Source organism: Alosa pseudoharengus, unplaced genomic scaffold (assembly GCF_046254945.1).
Source record: "Alosa pseudoharengus isolate Yale_2024_CS ecotype anadromous, Long Island Sound unplaced genomic scaffold, YU_APseudo_1.1 YU_APseudo_1.1_scf_30, whole genome shotgun sequence".
Taxonomy (NCBI): Eukaryota; Metazoa; Chordata; class Actinopteri; order Clupeiformes; family Clupeidae; genus Alosa; species Alosa pseudoharengus.
The window spans coordinates 732,750-757,500 of NW_027468719.1; the positions used below are offsets into that span (position 1 = coordinate 732,750).

Genomic DNA, 24,751 nt, shown 5'->3' on the forward strand with positions numbered 1-24,751 from the left:
GTATGGAACCTTTCACCATCAGTCTCTGAGCCTGCAGCCCAAAAAGCAGTGTCTTTTATTGTACAGATGCACACAGAAAAACAGGATGCCAGACATCTATCTCCTTCAGCTTGATTCCCTCAAAACCCACGCACAGACGCACACAAAGATGGGAGGCCTTTTCCTGTGTGTCCCAACTCGAATTCTGTGTCCTTGAAACTCAGTATAATATTTTTGCTTACAGAGGTGATTTATATATCTGTTTACACAGGTGTTTTATACAATGATAATAATAATTCCTTTACAGTCTATCACCATACCCTACTCTGAAAAATAAATAAATAATAAATACAACCAGTGTCTTGGGGTTTTCCTGCCTGTAAAGTCTTATCGGGGCTGCAGGCTGCAGGTATTTCCTTGGTCTTATGACTCACAGCCCAGATCCACTCATTTGTACAAAACGTTTGATGAAAGAGACTATAAATGTCTTGCAAAAAGTACATAAATCTTGCAAAGCTCTTCAAATAAGCACACATGACACCAACTACACACTGATACTGAAATTAAATACTTAGTATGTGTATGGCACACACATTAAACTAAGACCATCATATCCTCCAGTCTTAAATGGAACACTAATGTCAGCCATATTGTTAACAAAGCTTTCCAGCGACTGTTCTTAAGACCACTCAGGAAATGTAAGTGTCCAAGGCTGGGATGCTCCACTTCTACAAGGCTGTGATAGAGCACTCTTACCTTCTCCATCACTGTATGGTGGGGTAACTGCTCAGCTGATGAGTTTACACTAAACAGGGTAGTTAGGGAGGTCCACCCTAATTATTCTTGACGCTGCCCTAAAATCTGTGAAATTTACAACACCCGTCTACTCAAAACTGGTCTGAAAATACTCAAAGGTTCATCACACCTAGCTAATTCCCTTTTCACCCATCTACTACAGGCAGAAGGCTAGAGAGTATCAGATCCAGATCCACCCGTTTCACTTACCCACAGGCTGTGAGGGCCCTCAATTCCCACCAACAATCCTTATCTGTTCTGCTTAGAAAGCTACGTCCTCCTCCTCAGGGTCACTTAATGCACTAGCACTTATCTATATCTTAACTGATCTATTTATTTATTATATTTACACATTGTTAGCAACACATGTTTCTTTTTCATCAGCTGTTTTTTGTATATGTGCTGTCTGATGTGTTGTCATCCTTGACCTATACAGTCTTGTATTGTCCTGTGTGAGCCAATCACCACAATGAATTCCAGGCGATTTTTTTTTGGCAAAAAATAAAGACTTGACTTGAGAGACCATGGAAAACGATGGCAGCGCTTTTCCATGCCAGTTTCCTGGGTTATGGAAGTTTTGGGACTGAAATCGACCAATTGGTCCGTAGTCAATGAGTTACTAATTTACGCCCTCCAGTATCTAGAAATACATTTACCCTCCTGCGATACAGCCATTCAGCACAGGTTTATTAGAACTTCTGATCACATGGTGGCAACATCAAAGAGTCGCAACACTCTCCTTCTACGGCGTTGGGTTTAGTGGCAGACTAAATATAGAGTAAAGTAAATAATGAGTAAATCTCCTAATAGAAGAGCACTCTGGCTTCATTCTCCTGCAACACAAAGCCACAGGGCTGCTCTAATACCTGCAATATGTACCCTGACTAGTTCACATGGGCAGTTGGGTCATTAAAACACATCTATGGGTCACCCTCATGATCGGCCACGTATGACGCCATTGTGAGGTTGACGTAAACACATGTGGACCGAAAATATTTGGGCATTTTCTCATGTTGGTGTCAGTTGAACCACACACACACACCACTTTCAACATCTCTGTGTGTGTGTGTGTGTGTGTGTGTGTGTGTGTGTGTGTGTGTGTGTGTGTGTGTGTGTGTGTGTGTGTGTGTTCAAATCTATTTAAAACAGACACACACAGAGAGCCCAATGTACAAATCTGTCTGATGAGAAGTCTGTATATCCTCTTTTATTGTGAAGTTCTTAAAAACAAGCAGTAAAAAGTAAAAAACCAAGCGTACAATATATATATATATTTATATAACAGCATGACTTCTTGGAACTCAAGGGGGGAGGGGGGCAAAAACATAAAAAGGTCAAATGAGACATCCGCTTGTAAAGAAAGGAGGGAATCAACACTGCAGGACAGACGGGCTTCTTTTACGTACCATCACACACACACACACACACACACTCTATCAACTTCTCATGTGCATGCAACTTTATGCGTGCACACACAAACAGGACATTTTTAGCAAGCAAAATCACACACACACAGACACACACACACTTTAACAGTGTACAACATTGTTTTGCCATTCAACGTCGTGTACATGCAAGCACACCCTCAGTTTAATCAGTCAGTCACATCGTACAGTTACTGTCTCATACACCAATGCTTCAGACTAATACGTACACTGTAGGACACCAAATCAATGCTCATTTTCATTCATACATATACAATTCAGTGTACACAATCTCCTTTGCCCCACTACTGTGTACAGAGACTGAGACACACACACACACACAGTGTATCGCAATAGACAAGCCCACACTCTTATTCGTGAAAAAGAAAATGACACAGGGAGAAAATGAGAAGTACTTCAACACTAGGAATGTTCCAACTCAAAACTAGAGATTTCATTTCATTTAAAAACAAAATAAAACAACTAAAAGCATATGAAAATCAAAATTCACTTATTATAAAAACAAAAACAGAGAAACATTTTGTACAAAGGAGCAGAATTTGTTCTATGCAGTAGTAGAATCAGACTGATGAGTGCTCAAAATGGACTATTGAAGGAGGGTGAAATGGTTGTTAATTCAAACATGAAGAAAAAGGAAATCATTTTACAACAGTCAAGAAGGAAACGGGAATAATTACAACAGCCAGAAGGGGGCGTGAGGGCGAGGGTGGTTGATTTCCAGAAAGTTCAGTTAGAGAGGGGGAGGAGTTAGCCAGTGATGCAGAATTCCAGAGGGTTCTAGCATAGAATGGTCATGGCCGGGCCAGGGGAATTCTAGCATAGGATGGTTACGGTGAACTCCAGAATATTCTAGGGCTGGACTGACGAGGGCTGGTGACCAGCGATGCAGATTTTTTTTTTTTCCCCAGAAAGTTCCCTTTTTGATCAAGACCACAACCCTCAAAGTTCTTTCACCCCAGAGAAAGAGGGACTAAAAGGGAAAATCAAATGCAAAACAAACAAAAACAAAACAAAATCAGATTTTGCTGTCTTTACAGTTCTCACATTAGTTAGGGTGGTTGGAGATTGAGGGTCTGTTAAAAAAAAAAAAAAAAAAGAAAAAAGAATGTGAAGGAGGATTTTCTTTCCCTCAGACATAAAAGGAGTAAAGCAAAACTAAACTGCTTGGCTCCAGGTTTTGGGCAGGGGGATGGAGATGCTGAAGGGAGAAGGGCAAAGTCCGAGGGGAGGAGGAGGAAGGTGGTGATGTTCGCCGAACAGGGAGACAGGGCTTCACTGTGCCTGCAGAAGAGGAAGGGAGAGGGAGGTAAAGAGAGAAGAGAGAAACGGTGTCATATTGTGCTGACAAAAAGCTTCCAGATCGGCATTTTTATTCCTGTACTAATACACGCAAAGCCACCTCAATTATGTCGACTATGATGTGTTGTCCCAGCGTTAATCCAAGCCAGTTCTCATTTGTGTGTGTAGTCTACAAGGGTGTGTGTGTGTGTGTGTGTGTGTGTGTCTACATACCTGTTGTCCCTGCTGTGGAGCAGCCGGTTGGCTCTGTCCAGTCTGTCCATAGTAGGCGGCCTGCTGCCTGTAGTACTCGGCCCAGGCGGCGCTGTAGTCCTGCTGGCCTGCTGCTGCTGTAGCCGCTGGAGCCGCCGCTGCCGCAGGAGCTGCTGGAGTTCCTGCCTGAGCTGCAGGGGGAGAGATGGATGGATGGAGGGAGAGAGAGGGATGGAGGGAGGGAGGGAGGGGGAGAGATGAATGAATGGAGGGAGGGAGGGAGGGAGGGAGAGAGAGAGAGGGATGGAGGTGGGATTAGAAGAGTTGTTACATTCAGTATCGGAATAGAGCAATAAGGTAGAAAGAAGCTAAGAGAGTAGGGGGAATTTTTTTTATTGTTTAAATGACTTGTCCCGATTCTTCCTGTGGATCTTAATGGGCACTGAGGAAGTAATAATTTCAATGCTAGTTTTTCATAATTACTATTTCAATTGTTTCATATCAAAATACACTACTTAAGTATGTGTGTTTTATGTAGTTTGTGGAGGACTGGTTTAGACACGTCACATCCATAACATGAGTCACATCCATAACGGCAGTTTTTCCAACAAATGCATTACGAAAATGACGCATAGTTTCAAAAACAGACTTTTTATGTTCATTCAAGTCTCCTTCATGCTACATATATCACGGTTTCGGCAGGTCCCCGACAAAATTCACAAAGTTTGTAGAAAACCTGTAATCTCTAATAAAAGCGTGTCTATTTCATGTTATATCTATAACGCTGCTAAAATGCCTTGCATTCTTAGGATGTAAATGATTATATAAAATTTGAGGATTTGTCAGTATTCAGAGGACAGAGGTTATATTAAAAGTTATGCAAATTAATTCACTGATACTAATTTTGCCCATGCTCCAAGGCATTGTCTTTACCAATGAGTCCAACGGTCACATCCATAACGCTGGAACTGCCCACCATAAGCTGCATGGCGGATATATGCGCACTCACAGCGCGCACGCCTGTTCAGCTTGTAGGCCGACTATGCACACCTGTGATGCATGCATGCCTAGATACTCCAAAATGGAAAAGGTAATCCACAAATCCCGCAAGAAACGACAACTGAAGAATCCCGACACCAGTCTTAATTATCCACCCGAAAAAGAGCAAAAACTCTCAATGAAGTTCCCCAGAAAGAAAAAGATGACTCCAGGTCACAAACTGATCAGTCTCACCGGCTTGGCATAGGCTACGGCTATCAGTTGTTGTTCAGTTTCCCAAATAGGCCTAGTCCTAGTTATAGTTTTTTTAACATGTGTAAAAATGTCAATACAGATATTCAATACAGGGCAAGAGGGGCATAAACAGGATGGGAAACAACTTATAGGAAATACACTTATATAGGCTACCCGTCCCCATTTATTTTATAACTATTTATTTTTATAACTGGGCTTTAGTGAAGTGACTCCTGTGTTAAAGGATCCTGTGTTCACTTCTGTTGATGTTCAAACAAAACAGAGAGCTAGCCCACTACTCCCTGCCCCTCCCTCCTAATTAAAAACGCGCATCTCGTTGGTTATTGGTTGAAACACTTCATTTTGCCTTTGAGGGGTTGCCAACCCTTGTTGGTAGCAATTGTTTTTGTGTACAGATCTCGGAGCCTAGGCTGCCTACAGAGACGCATTTTTTTTTGACGGACTGCTTATGGGGCAGGCAGCTGGCGGATCGTTAGGAAAGATTAGATGAACGTTACCATTTATGTTTGGGCCTTTTTTGGGCCTGAAATCGCTGATACAACCTTTAACTTATGTGGCAGTGCTACAAACAGACCGATAAAGAAAGGTCCCCTGTCTGCTGAAAGTAAAGGAATTGAGCAATAAGGTGGAAAGGAGCAAAGAGTGGGGGGAAAGACGACAGAGCTGGCAATATTAAAGACAAACAATCGAGCATGCGTTTCCTTACCCATCTTCTTATAGTACTCCTCCCAGGCCTTGGTGTAGTCTGGCTGGCCCCCAGCCGCCTGGGCCTGCTGGTTCTGATCCGCAGGGGGCTGAGCAGCTGCAGGGGCGGCTGGGTTCTGACCAGGCATGGCACCACCTTGTGGCTGCTGGTAGTACTGCGCATAGTAGGCAGCCCAGGCTGCACTGTGGTCTGCTGCTGCTTTACCTTAGGGGCAGAGAGGAAGGGGAAAAAATAAACACAAATAGATAAACACAAATAGATAAACACAAATAGATAAACACAAATAGATAAACAGTCAATAAATATCCAGCAGAGGGGAAATGGAAGAGGATCAAATGACAGAGTGAATGTGCTGATGGAGCTCGATGACCAGCTGGCTGAGAAACCCATTCTGTCTAAAGGGCAAAACCAGGCAGACTAGGTTACGATGCTGGATGACCACTTAGTCGCCCTTGCTGTGTGCATACTGAAACTTATTTTTCGCTGTGCAAAGTTAAGACTGCCCACTGTCAGCTACGGGTGTGCATACAAATTATTTACGATCCTCGAACAGTGTTTGTAGGCTACATTCTGCTGCCAGTGAGACATCAACCAGAACGTAGGCTACATTCTGCTGCTGGTGAGACATCAACTAGAACGTAGGCTACATTCTGCTGCTGGTGAGATATGAGTGCAGAGAAGGGGTAAAATAAAATGGCAGGGTGAAAGTGTTCGACAACAAGGTCTTTCAGTATTTGATTGACATGCTATTGTAGATCTGGGGAGTTCAACTGATGGTGACCCATGGACGACCATTAAGGAAAGAGACTGCCATTTTGGAATAGAACAGTCATTCCCAAAGTGTAGCCGTTATTACTGCATGATAATGGACCAATTGCAATGCCGTCAGAGACCAGCAGGGGGCAACAGACCACAATTCAACACGCAGTATGTTAGTTAGGATCAAGTGTAGATGCACATGCTGACTATATATCTAACTTGGATCCCACACAAACTCTTTGTGTGTGCATACATCATGCTTACTTTACTGGGATCATGCGAGTGTGTCCATTTGTGAATTGTGAGTGTGTCTTCCCAATTACTGTGCTTCTGTATACTGTATATATCGGTGTGTGTGTGTGTGTAACTCACTGGGATCGTGCGGGGCGGGTGGCTGCCATGGCTGGTAGGTGTTGCCCCAGCCTTGAGGAGCATACTGGGGACCTCCAGGGGGCCCTCCACTAGAGAGAGAGAGAAAATGGTAAAGTTTTATTACACTGATATCAGTACACACGCACACACGAAAACAATATAGACTCATCTAACATAATACTGCCCAAATATAATGGCTCATTGCTATACTGCCCCCAATTGAACAACAGTTGTATTAGTATACTTCAACATCAGTTAATCAAACAAAAGTGTATACATGCCTGAAACCAAAGCAGGCAGCTCAACAGCTTGAAGTATTTGTGCATGCTGAAGTGTGTGAGAGTGAATGTGTGCGCTGAAGTGTACGTGTGTGTGTGTGTGTGTGTGTGTGTGTGTGTGTGTGTGTGTGTGTGTGTGTGTGTGTGTGTGTGTGTGTGTGTGTGTGTGTACTTACTGTGGGGGTCCCCCGGGTGGGCCTGGGTTGTATGGGTTTGGGTTGTAGGGGCCCATAGGCCCGGCAGGGCCCGGACCACCAGGACCAGGTCCAACAGGACACAGAGGACCCTGTCAGGAGCAGAACCACGAGAGAGAAAACGTATTAGACCCCGCAGGAAACAGCAGGAACCCCACTGGACCACATTAGACCATGTGAAGAACCACATTAGACCACGTGAGGAACCACATTAGACCACGTGAGGAACCACATTAGACCACGTGAGGAACCATGTTTATCTCCCTCCTCCCATCTGCCCATCATTCATCTCTTTAAATGACCCCCCCCCCCCTCCACTCACCCCTCCATGATCAGAGGGTAGTGAGTGAGAGGGCAGTAGATGATCATCCACTGCGTCCCCCAGCATCCCCCATCATCTACTGCCCTCTCACCTCACCTAGATCTTATTCCTCACTCCGTGGTTTCACATGGCCCACTATCCATCCCTCCCATCATCTGTATATCCCCTCACCTTCATCTGACCAATGATCTGCTTGGCCTGGTCAATCTCTCCGACCCTCTCCATTCCATACCTATCCTCATCTCAGGCTTGTAGGTCATTATCCCCATATCCCACTCTCCTCCAATCCATCCCTGTCCCTTCCTCCCTCCATTCCATTCCATCCCATCCATCCCTCCCTCACCTCGATCTTGTCCTCGATGAGCTGCTTGGCATGGTCGATCTGCTGCGGAGAGCCGCGGATGACAAACAGCTTGAAGTTGGGGTCGCCGTTGGGTGGCGGCTGGCGTGAGATCTCCACGAAGGCGCCCGTCTGCTGGTTGATGGCCTTCACGTTCTCGCCTCCGCGCCCGATGACGAGGCCGCACTTGTGCGCCGGGATGGAGAAGGTCATCTCGCCACCACCAGCACCGGGGGGACCGCCCCAGCCGCCGGGGGGACCGCCGCGCCCCCGCCCACGGCCACCAGGGGGCATACCGGTGCCTGGGGGACCAGGGGGTCCCTGCGGTAGGAAAGAGGGTTGAAGGTTAAAAGCTGCAACAACGTAACAAAGACACAATACAAGTCCCATAAGTGTGTGTGTTGGGAACTTCACACACACGATAAAGGACACCATACACGTAAAGGACCACAAGCACACTTTTACTCGGTCTCCCAGAGCGCTGAGCTGCTAAATGCCATTTCACTACATGTTTTACAAAGTTTTTATGTATGGTCACAAATAAAATCCTTGTATCCTGACAAACACTCTACAAGCTTGATTTATGCTTCTGTGTCGACTCCGAGCAGTGGCAACAGCGTTGCCTCGACAGTGCCATGAACCTTTCAGTTCTGCGTCTCCGTAGACTGCCGCGTTGGAATATGAATGTTATTTGTTTGGCTTTTTCTTGCTTAGATTTGGTAAAAGTTACAGAAATACACAGTAATCCATTAATTAGGTTATTAGGTTAACCAGAAGAAAAAAAAAAAAAGTCTGAGGATATCTGCGAGGTGTTTGCCAGACAGTTACGTTCACGTGCAAACTTCCCACAATTGCCCAGAAAGTACTGCATGCTGGCAAAGTGCTGACAAACGTTGCTAACAAATAGATGCTGTACAATCGGATAAGCCTGTAATTGAAAATAAACTCAAGACATATTTTGGTTACAAAGCCCACAACAGGTTGCTTGAAACAGCAGCCCATCAACACAGGGCAAGTTTACCAATCACAGTCCTTGCCGTCTGAGTCACCGATGGAAAGTTACAAATGTTATGGAGGTGCGTGTCAGGCGACCGCACAGGACTGGGAGGGGGTACACGGCGACTCGGGGACTCTGGGTGGCTGAACAGTCAGATTCGACATAGAAGCATAATTCAGACTCAAATGTGTCTTAAAATCTAAATCTGGGGCGGTGGTAGTGCAATGGTTAAGGAGCTGGGATTGCTTCATGTCTGCTAAATGTAAATGCAAAATGTCAGGCACACACAGACATTCTCTTACCCAGTCTCCCTCCTCACTCCCACCCTCTCTTACCCCGCCTCCCTCCTCGCGGGCGCGGATGCTCTGCAGCAGGTCGTTGATGATGCTGGCGGCGTGCTCGCAGCGGTCAGGAGGACCCATGATGTGGGCGATCTTATCAGGACCGCTGCTGTCGTCTACAGGGGGGGGGGGGGGAAGAGAGAGAACGAAAGAAAGAGAGAGAGAACGAAAGAAAGAGAGAGAACGAAAGAGAGAGAACGAAAGAAAGAACGAACGAACGAAAGAGAGAACTTAGTATCTTAAGTTAAGGCAATTATTATTCTCTTTTCTCTAGCAATAAATAAACAATTTCACTGACTATATAAATCAAACCAACCAATAATTGTTCCATAAACACAATAATGCTGATGCAGGATACCACAGCACTGGGCCGTCTTACCTGGCTTAAACTGTATCCTGACTCCAGCGTCATTCTGAATCTTCTTGATCATTTCACCGCTTCGCCCAATCACAACACCCACAGAGTGGCGTGGAACTGGAATCTGTCCAATCACAGCAGAGCACAAAGTCAACCTTTCCATGGCATTGATGTGCCAGTTCCAGCTAACACACAACAGCAGCACTGATGTATACAAAAGTAAGTAAGTAAAAAAAATAACTACAGTGGCTAATAGGGTTGTGCCGATAGACGATATCATCGTCCATCGTGATGGTTGACAGACATCACGATGGAAAGCAACCATCGTGATGCCACGCCCCCACATGCCAATCACTAATTCCTGGTGTAACAGGCTACAACAAAAAAAAAAATTTTTCCCTGGAAATGAAATTGAGCCTACTTTAAAGGCTGTCAGCCAAACAGTTATCACGTATCAGTCTACTGTCTTGTAAAATAAAAGACGTATTAGTCTACCGTCTTATTCAAATAATTCCTGACTGTGACGTGAATGTGTAATTGTCTTTTTGTAGCCTACATTGGACGTAAAATATGTTGCCTATGTTTTAGCAGAAAAAAGTCCTATTGAACTATTATTGTTAGGCTACGACTAGGAAATTGTAGCGCTCAAATATTTTTGCGAGGCTACAGCGAGCGCCAAATGAGTCCTTCTCCTCTGTGTTAAAATAAACCATTTATTTTGTTAATTATAGGATCAGAAGGTAGCCTATCCGTCTTTCACTGTAAGGCTTGTATTTCATGCATTTAGCAAAAGTCCCAGACAGCAGCGGAGTGGTAATCGGGATTTGTTATTTGTAAAAGTTTTTTTTACTTCGCCCTCCTATATCTGCGCGATCGCAGCCCTTTACTTTCACTTCCCGCCGCCCTCAGTCAGCATAGACGGTAGCCTAATAACGTGGGATGCTGCATAGCGTACTACTAAAGATTTTAAATGAGTGACCACGATAGTAGTCTTAAGTAGCTTTTTTGCTAGGCCCAACGAAGGCTGGCAATGTGTAATATTCCGCTGGTTGGTGCACACGCAAGTGTTCAGATTGATTGTCTATCCGTCTTTCACGACGATTTTCTTGGAGCAGATATTCCACACAACTTTGGTAGCCTGGTCAGTATGTCTCTCTTAGCTGTCCTCTTTTATCAGGCCGTATAGCCTATATATATATATATTTTTTTTTTTTTTATGTAGAAAATTATAAATGTATTTCTGTACAGACATATGGTAATTAATTACTGTTTACTACCCTACACCCCCCCGACGACATCATCGTCCATCATGATGTTTTACTGTACACATCGTCAAATGCCAATTTAGGGGACATCGCCCAACCCTAGTGGCTAAACAAACCACTCTTGAATTATCATTATGCCAGGTTTTAACTTAGACTTACAATATCCACACACAAACACACATGCAAAAAATTAACCAGTGACTGCTTGTGGCAGATCTCATGCATAGGCTTGACTTTTTTTTTTTAAAGGTCTAGTCTTTCATATTTCATAAGAAAGGCATCACTTGCAAGTCGCTTGACTGCTTGGTTAATGACCGGTGATTTGTGAAATGGTGAAATAAGACTCATTTTGATCATGGACCAAGCGATTGACACACACTCACCAATCGATTGACACACACACACCAAGCGATTGACACACACACACCAAGCGATTGACACACACACACACAGGCAGGCAGACACACACATACCAAGCGATTGACACACCCACACCAAGCGATTGACACACACACACCAATCGATTGACACACACACACCAAGCGATTGACACACACACACCAAGCGATTGACACACACACACCAAGCGATTGACACACACACACCAAGCGATTGACACACAGGCAGATATATTACACATTTATCAGGATTCAAGACTCACACACACCTCCAGCCCTCCTCCCATGCGGGAACCGTACTCGCCACGGTTCTCAAAGCCTGGGTTGTCTCTCTCCCTCAGGATCTCCTGGACCATCTCACGCGCTTGCTGCAGAGAGGGAGATTTAAAAGCACACTCACACAATTACTACTTGCTACAGGAAATCATTCCCTTTAATGTCTTTCAGTAGCCTATCCGCCAAATGAATACATGTAAATGGACACATAAGCAGGAGTTGGGGACTTTCATTAAAATAAAGCTTAAAGGTAAGAGGTAGGAGTGGGCCTTGTGGTCTAGGACTCAAAGGTGAGGGGTGTGTGGTGATAGGTGGGATAGGGTTGTACCTGCACTTTGTAGGCACCTTGTCGTCTAGGACTCAAAGGTGTGGAGTGTGGGGTGATAGGGAGGATAGGGTTGTACCTGCACTTTGTAGGAGCCTTGTGGTCTAGGACTCAAAGGTGAGGGGTGATGGGTGGGATAGGGTTGTACCTGCACTTTGTAGGAGCCTTGTGGTCTAGGACTCAAAGGTGTGGAGTGTGGGGTGATGGGGGGGGGGGGGGGGGGATAGGGTTTTCCCTGCACTTTGTAGGAGCCTTGTGGACTAGGACTCAAAGGTGTGGGGTGTGGAGTGTGGGGTGAAAGGTGTGGGGTGATAGGGTGATAGGGGGTTGTACCTGCACTTTGTAGGAGCCTTGTGGTCTAGGACTCAAAGGTGTGGGGTGTGGGGTGAAAGGTGTGGGGTGAAAGGTGTGGGGTGTGGGATGATAGGGGTGATAGGGGGTTGTACCTGCACTTTGTAGGAGCCTTGTGGTCTAGGACTCAAAGGTGTGGGGTGTGGAGTGTGGGGTGTGGGGTGAAAGGTGTGGGGTGATATGGGGGGGGTACCTGCACTTTGTAGGAGCCTTGTGGTCTAGGACTCAAAGGTGTGGGGTGTGGAGTGTGGGGTGTGGAGTGTGGGGTGATATGGGGGGGGGGTACCTGCACTTTGTAGGAGCCTTGTGGTCTAGGACTCAACGGTGTGGGGTGTGGGGTGTGGGGTGTGGAGTGTGGGGTGATGGGGGTACCTGCACTTTGTAGGGGTCTCCGATGATGCGCAGCGGCTTGTCCATGTTGGGACCCTGGGACGCATCCTGGATCAGAATCATCTTCACACCTGCACGCTCCTACAACATACAGACACACATTTATTTACATGTATTAATTTAGCAGATGCTTTTTTCTAAAGCACCTTACATATATCAACACTAACTCAAGGGCACCACGGTGGAAGCTGGGACTTGAACTTTTCAGGCCACTGCATGCTAGCCCAGCTCCTTAGTAGCCACTGCATGCTAGTCCAGCTCCTTAGTAGCCACTGCATGCTAGCCCAGCTCCTTAGTAGCCACTGCATGCTAGCCCAGCTCCTTAGTAGCCACTGCATGCTAGCCCAGCTCCTTAGTAGCCACTGCATGCTAGTCCAGCTCCTTAGTAGCCACTGCATGCTAGCCCAGCTCCTTAGTAGCCACTGCATGCTAGCCCAGCTCCTTAGTAGCCACTGCATGCTAGCCCAGCTCCTTAGTAGCCACTGGATGCTAGTCCACCCCCGTAGCCATTGGATGCTAGCCCAGCTCCTTAGTAGCCACTGCATGCTAGCCCAGCTCCTTAGCCACTGGATGCTAGTCCACCCCCGTAGCCATTGGATGCTAGCCCAGCTCATTAGCCACTACACTACAACCACCCCCGGCTGTTTGATGGACTCTACTTCTCTCTCTCTCCTGCACACACACACCTGCAGCGGTTTGATGGTCTCTATGTTACTCCCGCTCTAGCCCCCACACACACACACAACCTGCAGCTGTTTGATAGTCTCTATTCTCTCCCACACACACACACCTGTAGCTGTTTGATGGTCTCTATGTTACTCTTCCTCCCCCCCCCCCCACACACACACATCTGTTTGATGGTCTCTATGTTATGTTTTGAGAATGACCGTGTTCTTTTGAAGTAACATGCGTGTGCACAAGGCATGCTTCTAGCGCCTTCTCCCCTAACCTGTCACTGTGCGTCTTTTCTCCTCACACACACACACGTAAGCGCAGCTGTCGTGCTATAAACAGCGAGACATGGCTGCTAGTTCAAGTGATGCTATGGTAACACATAACAATAGGCTAATATCAAGTTGATTTGCTCACTTGCATCTCTCATGTTTGTGTTGCTAACCTACCTAGGCTGTAGGATTTTGGTCATTTAGGCCTACTATTTGGGTTCAATGCAATTTAGAAATAGGCTAAGCAACCATCGCAAACTTTTACATCTGAAGAGAGATTCTTGCTAACTATCCCGCTAGCTCAGGTCACGTTTGACAATAGTGCTCGCTAAAATCATTAATGAACATTGCAAGACACTTATCTCTTCTATGATCCCAGAAAGATTTTCTTCGACTTGTACATTTTTTGAACATTTATTTTATCTAATGACATACAAAACATAATTAATTGCATCCACATATCCTTATGCGCCATGTGCAACTTTTATTCACTAGACTAAAACCGTGAGACAAGGCCTATTACTCTCACGTATCTCTTAAAGTGACGGGCACTTAATTACACCTACACAAAGAATGTTCCAGACATTCTTTGTATGTCTGGAACATGTGAAGAAATTGACAATAAAGCTGACTTTGACTTTGACTTTGACATCACCAATGTGCACTCAATTAGACCTAGAACATTACATTAAAGATATGCCTAAGTGTAATAGTTTAAAAATAGTTATAGTTTTAGAATAGTTTTCAAATTGCTAAATATATTTACTAGTAATTATGCAGAATATAAGAAATATGACATAAGCCATCATTTCCCATGTGTGTTTGTGTGGAGAGAATCAAGCAGAATCTGGGATGGCCACTGGTGTGAATGATCACACTACAGTATATTCAATATTACTGATGATGTCAAGGTGGTGGGGCCCCCAAATCAAATACATTTTTTAAAAAGTATCGAAGTAGTATCGAAATCGCAATTCTTGACTTGGTATCGGTATCGAAACATTAATTTTGGTATCGTGACAACACTAACACACATGCAGCTGTTTGATGGTCTCTATGTTACTCTCTCCCACACACACACACCTGCAGCTGCTTGATGGTCTCTCCTCCCTTGCCGATGATGAGTCCAGCTTTGCCGGCGGGGATGATCATCTCCTGCATGTGACCGCCCTGACCCCCCTGACCCCCGTTCTCATGGAACGCTGTGGGAGGGGTGCCACGCCCCCGCGACACAATCTCGTCCAATAGCATCTTAGCTTTCCTGCAGACAGAGTGAAAGAAAAGAGGAAGATGTCCAAGGGGAATTAAAAAAACAAAAACAAAAAACACCAACAACTGTTCAGTAATCCAGAGAGCCAAGGCTCAACATACCAAATGGCTCCATGCTTTGTGTATTTAATTAAAAAATATATATAAAGAAAAAAAAAAGAAAAAAGAAATCACGCACTAAGTCATGTCCTTACACCGAAGATAAATTCATGGAAATCTACATCCTGATAGGCAGGAACGGAAAAACTACTAGGGCTGAAACTTTGGCAGATCAATCGATTATGAAACTAATAGTTTAATCAGTAGTTGTTATTTCTATAAAATGTCAGAAAGTCTTTGCCAAAGCCCAAGACGTCATCAAATGTTTAATTTTGTCCACACACACACACACACACACACCAGACATCTTGCAGTTCCAGCTTTAAGACAGTTAACAGAAAAGGTTCATGCCCAAGATAGAAGAATGGAGAATTTGGCTATTTTTACCCTTAAAAATTACATTGATTAATCGATCAGCATCCAGTCTTGAGGCAAATAAATAAATAATTCAAGTGAAACTTTATCTTGGATAATTAAGCATTCCATAAACACTATGTAGGAAGTATCCCTTTCCTCAACTTATCATACTGGGTCGCCCAATTAGCGATAAGTGGGTACCAAATGAGTCCAAAATAGAAGTGTTAGGGTACAGTGTTAAATAATGGCACCGTGTTGCTTTAAGCCTGTTATTTTAGGGTAAAACTACTACACAATGTTGTTTAAGCCCGTTTTAGGGTAAAATGACTACATAGTGTTTATTTAAGCCTGATATTTTTAAAGTGCAGTCAGTGACCGTACATGCCCATAACATGTTTTGTCACATTCAGCAATCACCACTAGCTGGCCATACCATTACTCTAGACAGCCCAGGCTCCAAAAACTGGAAACAAAGTGTGTGCAGTCTGTTGCCCAAACAAAAACAAAACCCTACATGGAATTTCTCTGCGAATGCTGAAGAGGGGGGTGAACTACCTCTGGCATGTTTTGTTTGAACCTTGATTAAAATTGGATTATACATTGTTTTGGACAAAAGCATCTGGTAATAAATATAAACAAACACAAACATACAACTTCCTACGCAATCGCTGACTGCACCTTTCAGGTAAAATATCTACAGAGCGCTACTTTAAGCCTTTCATTTTTTACATGTCATTTTAAGCCTGTTATTTCAAGAGAAAATATCTACATACGACTTGCTTTAAGCCTGATATTTTTCTACATACTGTTGTTTTAAGCCTGTTATTTTCAACATAATGTTACTTTAAGCCTCATATTTTCTACATTACTGCTTTAAGCCTGGTATTTTTCTACATAGTCTTGCTTTAAGCCTAGTATGTTCTACATAGTGTTGCTTTAAGCCCGATATATAGTGTTGCTTTAAGCCTGATATTTTCTACATAGTGTTGCTTTAAGCCTGGGCTGAGAGGGGTAAAGTGCACTAACTTCTCCACGTGCTCCAGGACCATGGGAGGCCTGCTCACAGTGGAGGAGTGTCAACCATAAGGAAACAAAAGAGCAAAACATTACTAGGCTTACACTGCATGGCACCATATACACACACACACACACTTACTTACACTGCATGGCACCATATACATATACTTACTGGATGCACTGGGGAGAAGATTGAGTGCGAGTGTGTGTGTGTGTGTCAGTGTTTGTACTAAACACACACTTACTGCACATGGATGAGTGTGTGTGTGTCAGTGATGGTACTAAACACACACTTACTGCACATGGATTAGAGTGTGTGTGTGTGTGTGTGTGTGTGTGTACTTGTACATGTGTGTACGCGACGTGAATGAGTGTGTAAGCAAGTTAGTGGATCTCACGCCTACTGAATTCGTTGAGATGCATGGTTTGAAAGGTTTACATGAACATTATCTGTGCATGCATGTGGGTATCTTACTGGGTGCACTCAGGAGATGCGGTGATAGCCAGGTGTGTGTGTGTGTGTGTGTGTGTGTACACTCCACACTCGGGGTGTCCGGTGATTAACAAGTGTCTGTACCTGTCTCACGTGTGTGTGTGTGAGACTCACTGGGGCCGGTTGCACCAACTGGTCTTTGCTACGCCTGGTCCTAACTGTTAAGTTGATCTTTGTTAAGACCAGTCTTTAGAATTCAACTTATGTCGGTTGCACCAACTGAACTTATGCCTAAGCTTAACTACGCCCCGTCTTAGCGATGCATGCTCATGTGGATGCCTACGGAAAATTGACAACCACCATTAACTTGCCTGTTGCAAAGAGTCGCGACCACGCGCCAGCCCGCCCCCCCCCCCCCCCCCTTCGGCTGAAACAGCGGTAAAAGTGACTGAAGACGAATGTGTGGCATTTAACGCTTGAAAGTTGCACCATATCTTACTAAATAAATAAAAATTAAATAAATAAAGTTCACAAAATTAAGTCCTTCTTGGTATTGTCTTGATATGGAATAAGCAAAAGAGTCGCTATATGTATAGCTTTATGTTTTCAGAGATAAGACCAGTGTGACAGTGTGAGTGACTCACTGGATGCACTCTGAAGACCCAGTAACAGACGTGTGTGTGTGTGTGTGTGTTTGACTCACTGGATGCACTCTGGAGACCCAGTGATGGAGACACGTGTGTGTGTGTGTGTGTGTGTGTGTGTGTGAGACTCACTGGATGCACTCTGGAGACCCAGTGATTGAGACGCTGCGGTCGGGCATGCCTCCGCTGTCGGGAGCGATCTGGACCTTACAGCCCGAATCCTGCTGGATCTTGTTGATCTGCTCTCCTCCTCGACCAATGACTGAACAGAACACAGAAGAAAGCCAATCAGATCCCTGCATCAGGAACAACGATGACTACCAAGTGAAGGGGTGTGTGTGACACTGACACTGATGATGGTAATTTTTAATATCAGACAAAATGAACACCAACTTCCACAGCAACCATTTACTTTCTATATTTACTTTGTAATACACTCTTTACTAAAATATTTGTTTCAGTTGTTACTTTAAAAGTAAAAATGAGTATGTAACTGTATGTGCAGGTTAGAGTGTGTGTGGCCAACCATCTTAGCGTGTGTACTTGCACGAGTTAAGTGCAGGACTGTCAGAGTGTGTGTGTGAGTGTGTGTGTGTGTGTGTGTGTGTGGAGTACTCACTCAGGCCCACCATTCCGTCAGGCACTTTGTAATCCTCTGTCATTTGTGAGGGACGAGAAACATTGCTGCAGGGGGTTGGGGGGGGAGGAAGAGCATGTTAGTTAAAGGCCCCTTGGAACCCTTATAGAACATTATATGGCTACACTTGGCATTGAGATCTGACCTGGCTCAACAACACCAACATTGGGAGAAGCACAACTATTGATTTATTGAGTTTGACAATGCATTAATCTAATCATCAGTCTACACCTGTGTCCTCAATGAGAGATACTCTGCTCCTAACACAGACACTTAGCTTAAAGCAAGGACCATTTCTATGACATTGGAAACAGTTTGAAGCTGCTTTATATAATGGAGCTTCCAAATTTCCAAGGTTCCAAATTTTGGTCCACTCTTGAATTCAGGCATGGAATTAAATTAGTGCCTGCCTGAGAACTGGGCTAGTTCAAAGACGCAGTTGATAACGGAAAGGTCACGCATATTTTTAAAGTCCCTTCTCATAGGCCTGGTATGGTCCTGCGTCTGAGTCCTGCACGCGCGGCGCTTGACTAGAATCGACTCGTCAACGTGGCATGCAGGAGGTGCCGTGTACTTCCCAACAATTTGCCCGCGCGTCAATGACGTACGTCTTCAACGTGCGCAAATGTGAACGAAAGTAGCGCACCACCTCCTTCAGTCCACGTGGACGATGCGCCTCCATCAGAAACTCACGACCGGGCACTCGCCCCTGCGTCCTATTACTGGCTGAGTAGATAAGGCAAAACGATCATCAAATAAAAATTTGTTCAAAGATCATTGAGCTACCTGTAGCTCACCTCTTCCAACAAGAGCATGCTCAGGCTGGCCAGATATATTTCCACGGACACCTCACATGTTCTACACAGAGAATATCAGCTACTGCCCTCAAACAGGCACCTTAGAGTTCCTTCCTTCAACCACAACAGACTCAGATACTCTTTTATACATCAATCAATCCTTTTATTAAACCAGCAACATTAAAGGTGATGATACATGGGGCAACTTCTTGAGCAATGTTGCTGGGCAACCACATAAACAGTTCCATTTATTCTGATTGGATAATCATGACAACTTGCCTACTGATGATAAAGTTCTCCAGAAAAGAAACGGTTGCCCAATATCAATGAGAACATGCCAGAACCACAATAATGAGGAACATTGCCCAGCAACATTGCTCAAAATGTTGCCCCATGTATCATCAGCCTTAGATCTAGTGCAATATGTATTCATGGATGCAATGTCTCCAAGTGTTGAATGTTTGGATGTATTGATGTAGCCTGTTTGTAATATATGTATGCTTCGTCTCACGTCATGTTTGATAGCGTCATATGTGGCTAAGTTTCATGTTTGTCTGTTGCTGCTTTATGTCCTACATATCTACATGTCGGTCTATTGACGCTACTATTTGTCTTACGTGTATGTATTGTTTCTGTCCTATCCTTAAATGAGCTGCCCAGAGATGCAAAAAGAATTTCAGCACAACTGACAAATATAGTTGTATCGTATTACAAAAACACCACTTTTCAGTACGCTAGCATGCGCCCCTGCGTCCTATTACAAAAACACCTTACGTAGCCAAATGCATTCGCCTCCACGTAGCAAGCATGGACTATGAATCCGTTCTAACGGTGAGCTCATTGCAACTGGGAAGTGGGAAATGTCCTGCTTTCGAGTGGCAATGTCACTTGGCCTATAAATCAGTTCTAAGCCTTGTGCACCAGTCACCCCTGGAGAGGCTCTTGTGTGGCGGGGTGGATGTGGCCCATATACGGCCCACATACGGCTGAAGTGCGGGTGAGTGAGGGTACAGGAGCAGGAGACTTACCTCTGCTGGGACAGGGCAGCCAGCTGCGCACCCATGGCTAGAGGACGAAGGGGAAACAAGGGAGAGGTCATCAACACGCACATTACTCGTCAGCAACACACAGACACACACGTGTCAGAAAACAAACACACACACACATTATGAATCAGCAACAAACACATATTATATGTCAGCAACAAACACACACACACAATAAAGTGTCAGCAGCAAACACACACACATTAGGATGCCATCAATAGGTGAAGTAGATGAAAGTTTGTGTGTGTGTGTGTGTGTGTGTGTAAGAGGGGAGGCTTAACCACCCAATGTGTGTTTCCATACATGCTTGTGCGGCCCATTCGGGGATGGCGCTGGAGTCTCTGTCGCTCTGCGTGGCCATCTTCTTACTCTCCGGCTCATCTGATGAGAGAACACTGAGGATGAGCATCACTACCACCGTTTTACATAAACACACACACGCCTGAAACTTAGGATGAGAATCGCCACCACTTTACGGACAGAGCTGCCTGAAACTGAGGATGAGCATCACCACCACTTTACACGCGCGCACGCACGCACGCGCACACACACACACACACCAGAGTTAACGGACGTCGTCTCCTGTGCATAAAAAAGGCAACATGCTCCATGTCAACAGTGATGAGGCATGTGTAGAGCAGGCTATATGCTCCATGTCAACACAACAGTAACAGTTAGTTAATTAGTTTATTATATGAACTCTGCAGGCAGCGTTTCCGCTCGTAACAATTGTTTTACGGCGGTGCATCGCTATCAGACTATGGTCACGATCGACTCGACCAAGCAAATGATCTTTATCCAACCTCGTTGCCCCGATGAGTTGCCAGGTTGGGCACATTACGCATCTCTTGGGCACGGCCAGCAGGGTCACGGAGCCCTCTGCCTATAGAGAATAGGCCGGCAGGAAGGGGGAGCACGTGCCTGTCTTATAGGCTCAGGCCAGCAGCCCAGTGCATCTGCGGTCGCATGGGGTAGGGTGCATGTAGCATGACTCAGAAGGAATTGCTGTCCAATGAAAATGTGCGTGCGTGCACACCGTTCCATCATGGGTAGCTTTACATGACTATATTCAAGAACTGCACTGCAGATTCAAAGAGGGGGAAGTGTGTGATATTCTCAGTAAGTGCTAGCTTTCAATTTTAAGCTTGTCATCACTATCTGCTGAGTGTGCTTTCACTTTCTAAGTGTGCGTGCATGTGGTATGTGTGTGTTGACGCACGACAGTGGCTGCTGATAAGTGTAAGCGTAGGCAGACATGTTTAAGCCCGTCTGAATGCCTAAGTAAGTGTGTGAGTATGTGTGTGAGTATGTGTGTACCTGCGTCTTCCAGAGAGCGTTTCTGGGCAGCAAAGGGGTAACTCTCGGCTCCTCCGTTGTTTGTCATCGGAGGTCCAGCATCTCCTCCGATTTTGGCTGCAATCTGGAGACAAAGCAATGCAATGAACACCTAACTCACTTTCTCGCTAGGGGGTTTCAGACTTTTCCAGTGGTTACTCACGCTATAGAAAGACTTAACACTGAATTGGATTTCAATATGGCGGCAAGACTTTATCAATTACTTCAGGTCAGGCAAAGCAAGCAGGACAACGTAAGCTTTTCTGAACTAGGGTAGACGGCACTGCGTTGGCTATCGTTTACAATTTGGAGCAGTGAGTGTTACACAACAAGACCGGTCTTCACATGGGTTTATAAGAGGAGGCTAAACTAGACAAGACTTGAGGCCGCTCTGCTTTTCTCTCAAGCTAATGTTAACGGTAGGCTGCCAAACTGTTTTGTTTAAACCTGAAACAAGATAGCAAAACCGATTGCAGTAAAATACACTGAGACATTAAGTCCAAAAGTCTAAGGTCTGATATGTTTAAACCACCCATTTGATGGCATCATATTATTCATACACGTCCAACAGATGTGTAGATTACATTTACAAACATCTATAGACATTAGCATCCCCCATAATTAATTGTCATATGAACATTCACCCTTACTAACTAGATCAAATGTTTAAGTAACCAAAACAAACCCCAGACCGCTAACGTTACCCGACCTGACCTCTCTTTTGCTCCAAAGAAACGCTACTCTTAGCCATGCGTTAATATTAGCCATCAGGCTAGTTAGCAACTCACCACGCCATAAACTAGGCCATGGACTATGGGGCAGACCGCAGTCAACTCGTCATTAATAGCACATGTCAGAAATTACCGAACACACCCCATCCTATGTTTAGACTGATACATGCGTGGCTTAGCAAGTAATTGTTCGCTGTGCTAACGAAAGCGCTACATTCATATGGCATGGCCACGCATGCTAGCAGGCTAGGTAGCCCGTAGCTAGCCTACATCGCGTGGCTAGCCGAGACAATGCTTGAAGAAACAGCTGCACACATATGACGTTGATTGGCTGAATTAACCTTCCAATTGCCCAACTGAATTGCAGCCAATATTCTCCCAGTATTATATGCGTTGATTACAAACTCCCAGGATCCTAACAATTACCAACACGGTGCCGGTCCCATTGATTCGAGCTAATGTTACGACCTCATCGGTTAGCCAAAAGGGTCCATTCACACGAGCGCTCCGCAGTTCTTGCCATACCTGCCGAGCTCGCTGAACCGCGTCCGCAAAAGCATCTTTCTTGAGTCCACCTGCTCCGAGGGCTGCACCGGCACCCGGTGGCGGTACCGCGTTGAACTCCGACATGTTGTGATCTTCGGGGGGCTAACAGTGAAGGGGTAAAACAGGAGGTTTAGGCCGGGTACAGATGCGCAGAAGCGGGAAGATGGTCAGACGACTGCAGGGAGGTAAAAGGAAATTACGATTGTAACGGAAAGGCGGGTTGTATTGTTACGCAGAGCCAATAGGACTTTACCTTTCTACAATTTGTTGAAACAACAAATCAGACACGTCAGAACTATACAGCAAACGCCAATCAGCTCAAAAAAGACGGTTTTAAAGGCGGGGTGATAAACCAATAGTTGAGCGAAAGGAGGCGTTTTAATTGACAATTTAGCCAATGGCATTGCTCGTCTGCTGGACACTAGGCCATCAGTTGTTTTCTTTGATCGACGTGTGCTTTATCCAGTAAGAATTTCTAGGCCTACGGGAACAGTATCCTCGTTTGACAACGACCTGCGACGTAATCTTTCTTTTTCAACTTTTCTAAATGTACTCCTTAAGACAGGCTTCGTGGGTTCACAATGGTTTCAAAGATACATCTAGAGTTTTAATATTGTGTTATCACGGTGACTGTACACTTAATAGAAACTGTGTTGTAAGCTGAAATGTTTGTAGGCTACATTTTAAGTAATTCCAGGTTAAAACCACAACGGGCTCCCCCTTCAGACAAAGTTAGGAATAACACTATTTTCCCGCCACTATGTGAGTGGTTCAAGTGCAAGGCCCTTGGCCTAGAGACAGGACAGGCTGTCAAATGGTCAAACCCAGTGTCAAACCAAACTGCAAGCTGATGTTTACGTCTCCAGTAGCCTACCTTTGAAACCAAACTGACGCCCATAAGGTCCTTTACTATATTTAAAAAAATAATTACATTTGATCCCCAAGCCATTACAGTGAAGTTCTTGAGCTCACAAAGATATATATTTTTTATTGTCCCCAAAACATATTATTCTCAGCTCATTCTTAAACATGCATTCATGCATCACATACAGTGTAGGCTACTTTAGATGAGTCAAAACACACACATTAATGCATTCAGTCCTCCATCCCCACCTCATATTTTGTATCAAGTAAGATCAGGTCAGGTGGTATCATGGTATATAACTACAAAAATGAAACAACTTCAGCCTGTGTTCAAAAATATTTGTAACTGTAAATTGTCCAGAAATCACACATTGAATGAAAACAACCATCTTTGTATTTGTGTGTTTGTCAGATGAATTTGGTCTCCTCTTCCATGGCATCCCAATTTGGAGTGTCTCTTCTTCCGGGTCGAGTCCAGATCACATTCCTTTGGACAGGCAGCACCGTTTAGACATCATCATCTTACATCATTACCTCACATTGGTTACCATAGTTACCATACATACAGGCTCAGGCCAGGCCAGTTTGAGGAGCCAATAAGCCCACACACCATAAGAGAAGCTAATGTGCGCAGATCACACACACACACACACACACACACACACACACACACACATACAGTACATGTCATGCAAAAGCACTCACAGCATCTCACTGAAATCTGAGAACGCCTTCAACTTGCTCATAGCCTGCATAAAGACAACCTTTCACACACACACACACACACACACACACACAACCATACTATATGCAGATTGTCTATTGAAGTATTTGAGTTGAACATTGGGGGGTTGATCCCCCACATCATGCTCGATAACAGTTTCATATGATAGTTGGGGAGGTTGCAGTGGCCGGTTTCGATTATTGGGGTTCATGGCATGCTGTTACATCCTTTAACATACCATTTGTTTTATCAAGTTGCCTGAACATCACCGTAACTTTACAGACATGCCCAAAACACACACACACACACACACACACGCACACACGCGCACACACAGACAAACACACACAAAATGAGCATTTTAACACCATATGTCACCCCAACACAAATCATATGCATTAAGTTACAGTCAGAAATTAGCTCATGCCACACACACACACACACTCTCACTCTTAGATCCCCACTCCAAGACCCACACGAGCATCCAGTAGCACTTAGTGACTTAGTGTCTTTCTCTTTACCTATTCAGTGAGTCTGAATATCAGCCCCCTGTTGACCATAAACAAACAAAACAGAAAAAAATAAACACAAATTAACAGAAACAAACACAGATTGTCTGCATTTTTGGCTTGTGGTAAATGACCTGCGTGCTTTCTGTCATATCCGCTTTGA

General features: G+C 44.7%; 1 protein-coding gene across 6 annotated transcripts; it reads right to left on the reverse strand.

Annotated features, from left to right (window-relative positions):
* Nucleotides 1–3,364: 3,364 nt before the first annotated feature.
* LOC143101194 (far upstream element-binding protein 2-like) lies at nucleotides 3,365–22,654 on the reverse strand. Of its 6 annotated transcripts, none has more exons than XM_076264606.1 (18): nucleotides 22,471–22,654; nucleotides 21,197–21,299; nucleotides 20,183–20,260; nucleotides 19,862–19,898; nucleotides 18,019–18,083; nucleotides 17,532–17,661; nucleotides 16,332–16,361; nucleotides 14,664–14,841; nucleotides 12,619–12,717; nucleotides 11,564–11,662; nucleotides 9,653–9,755; nucleotides 9,235–9,389; nucleotides 7,939–8,256; nucleotides 7,256–7,365; nucleotides 6,802–6,890; nucleotides 5,671–5,874; nucleotides 3,732–3,901; nucleotides 3,365–3,500 (listed from the first exon to the last, which is right to left on the reverse strand). In XM_076264606.1, exons 1-18 carry the CDS (start codon nucleotides 22,573–22,575, stop codon nucleotides 3,492–3,494), a joined length of 2,082 nt encoding a protein of 693 aa, XP_076120721.1. In that variant the 5' UTR covers nucleotides 22,576–22,654; the 3' UTR covers nucleotides 3,365–3,491. The 6 variants fall into 6 exon arrangements, with proteins under 6 accessions (XP_076120721.1, XP_076120723.1, XP_076120720.1 ...); XM_076264608.1 differs by having other exon boundaries at nucleotides 9,268–9,389; nucleotides 11,558–11,662; XM_076264605.1 differs by having other exon boundaries at nucleotides 11,558–11,662.
* Nucleotides 22,655–24,751: the final 2,097 nt, after the last annotated feature.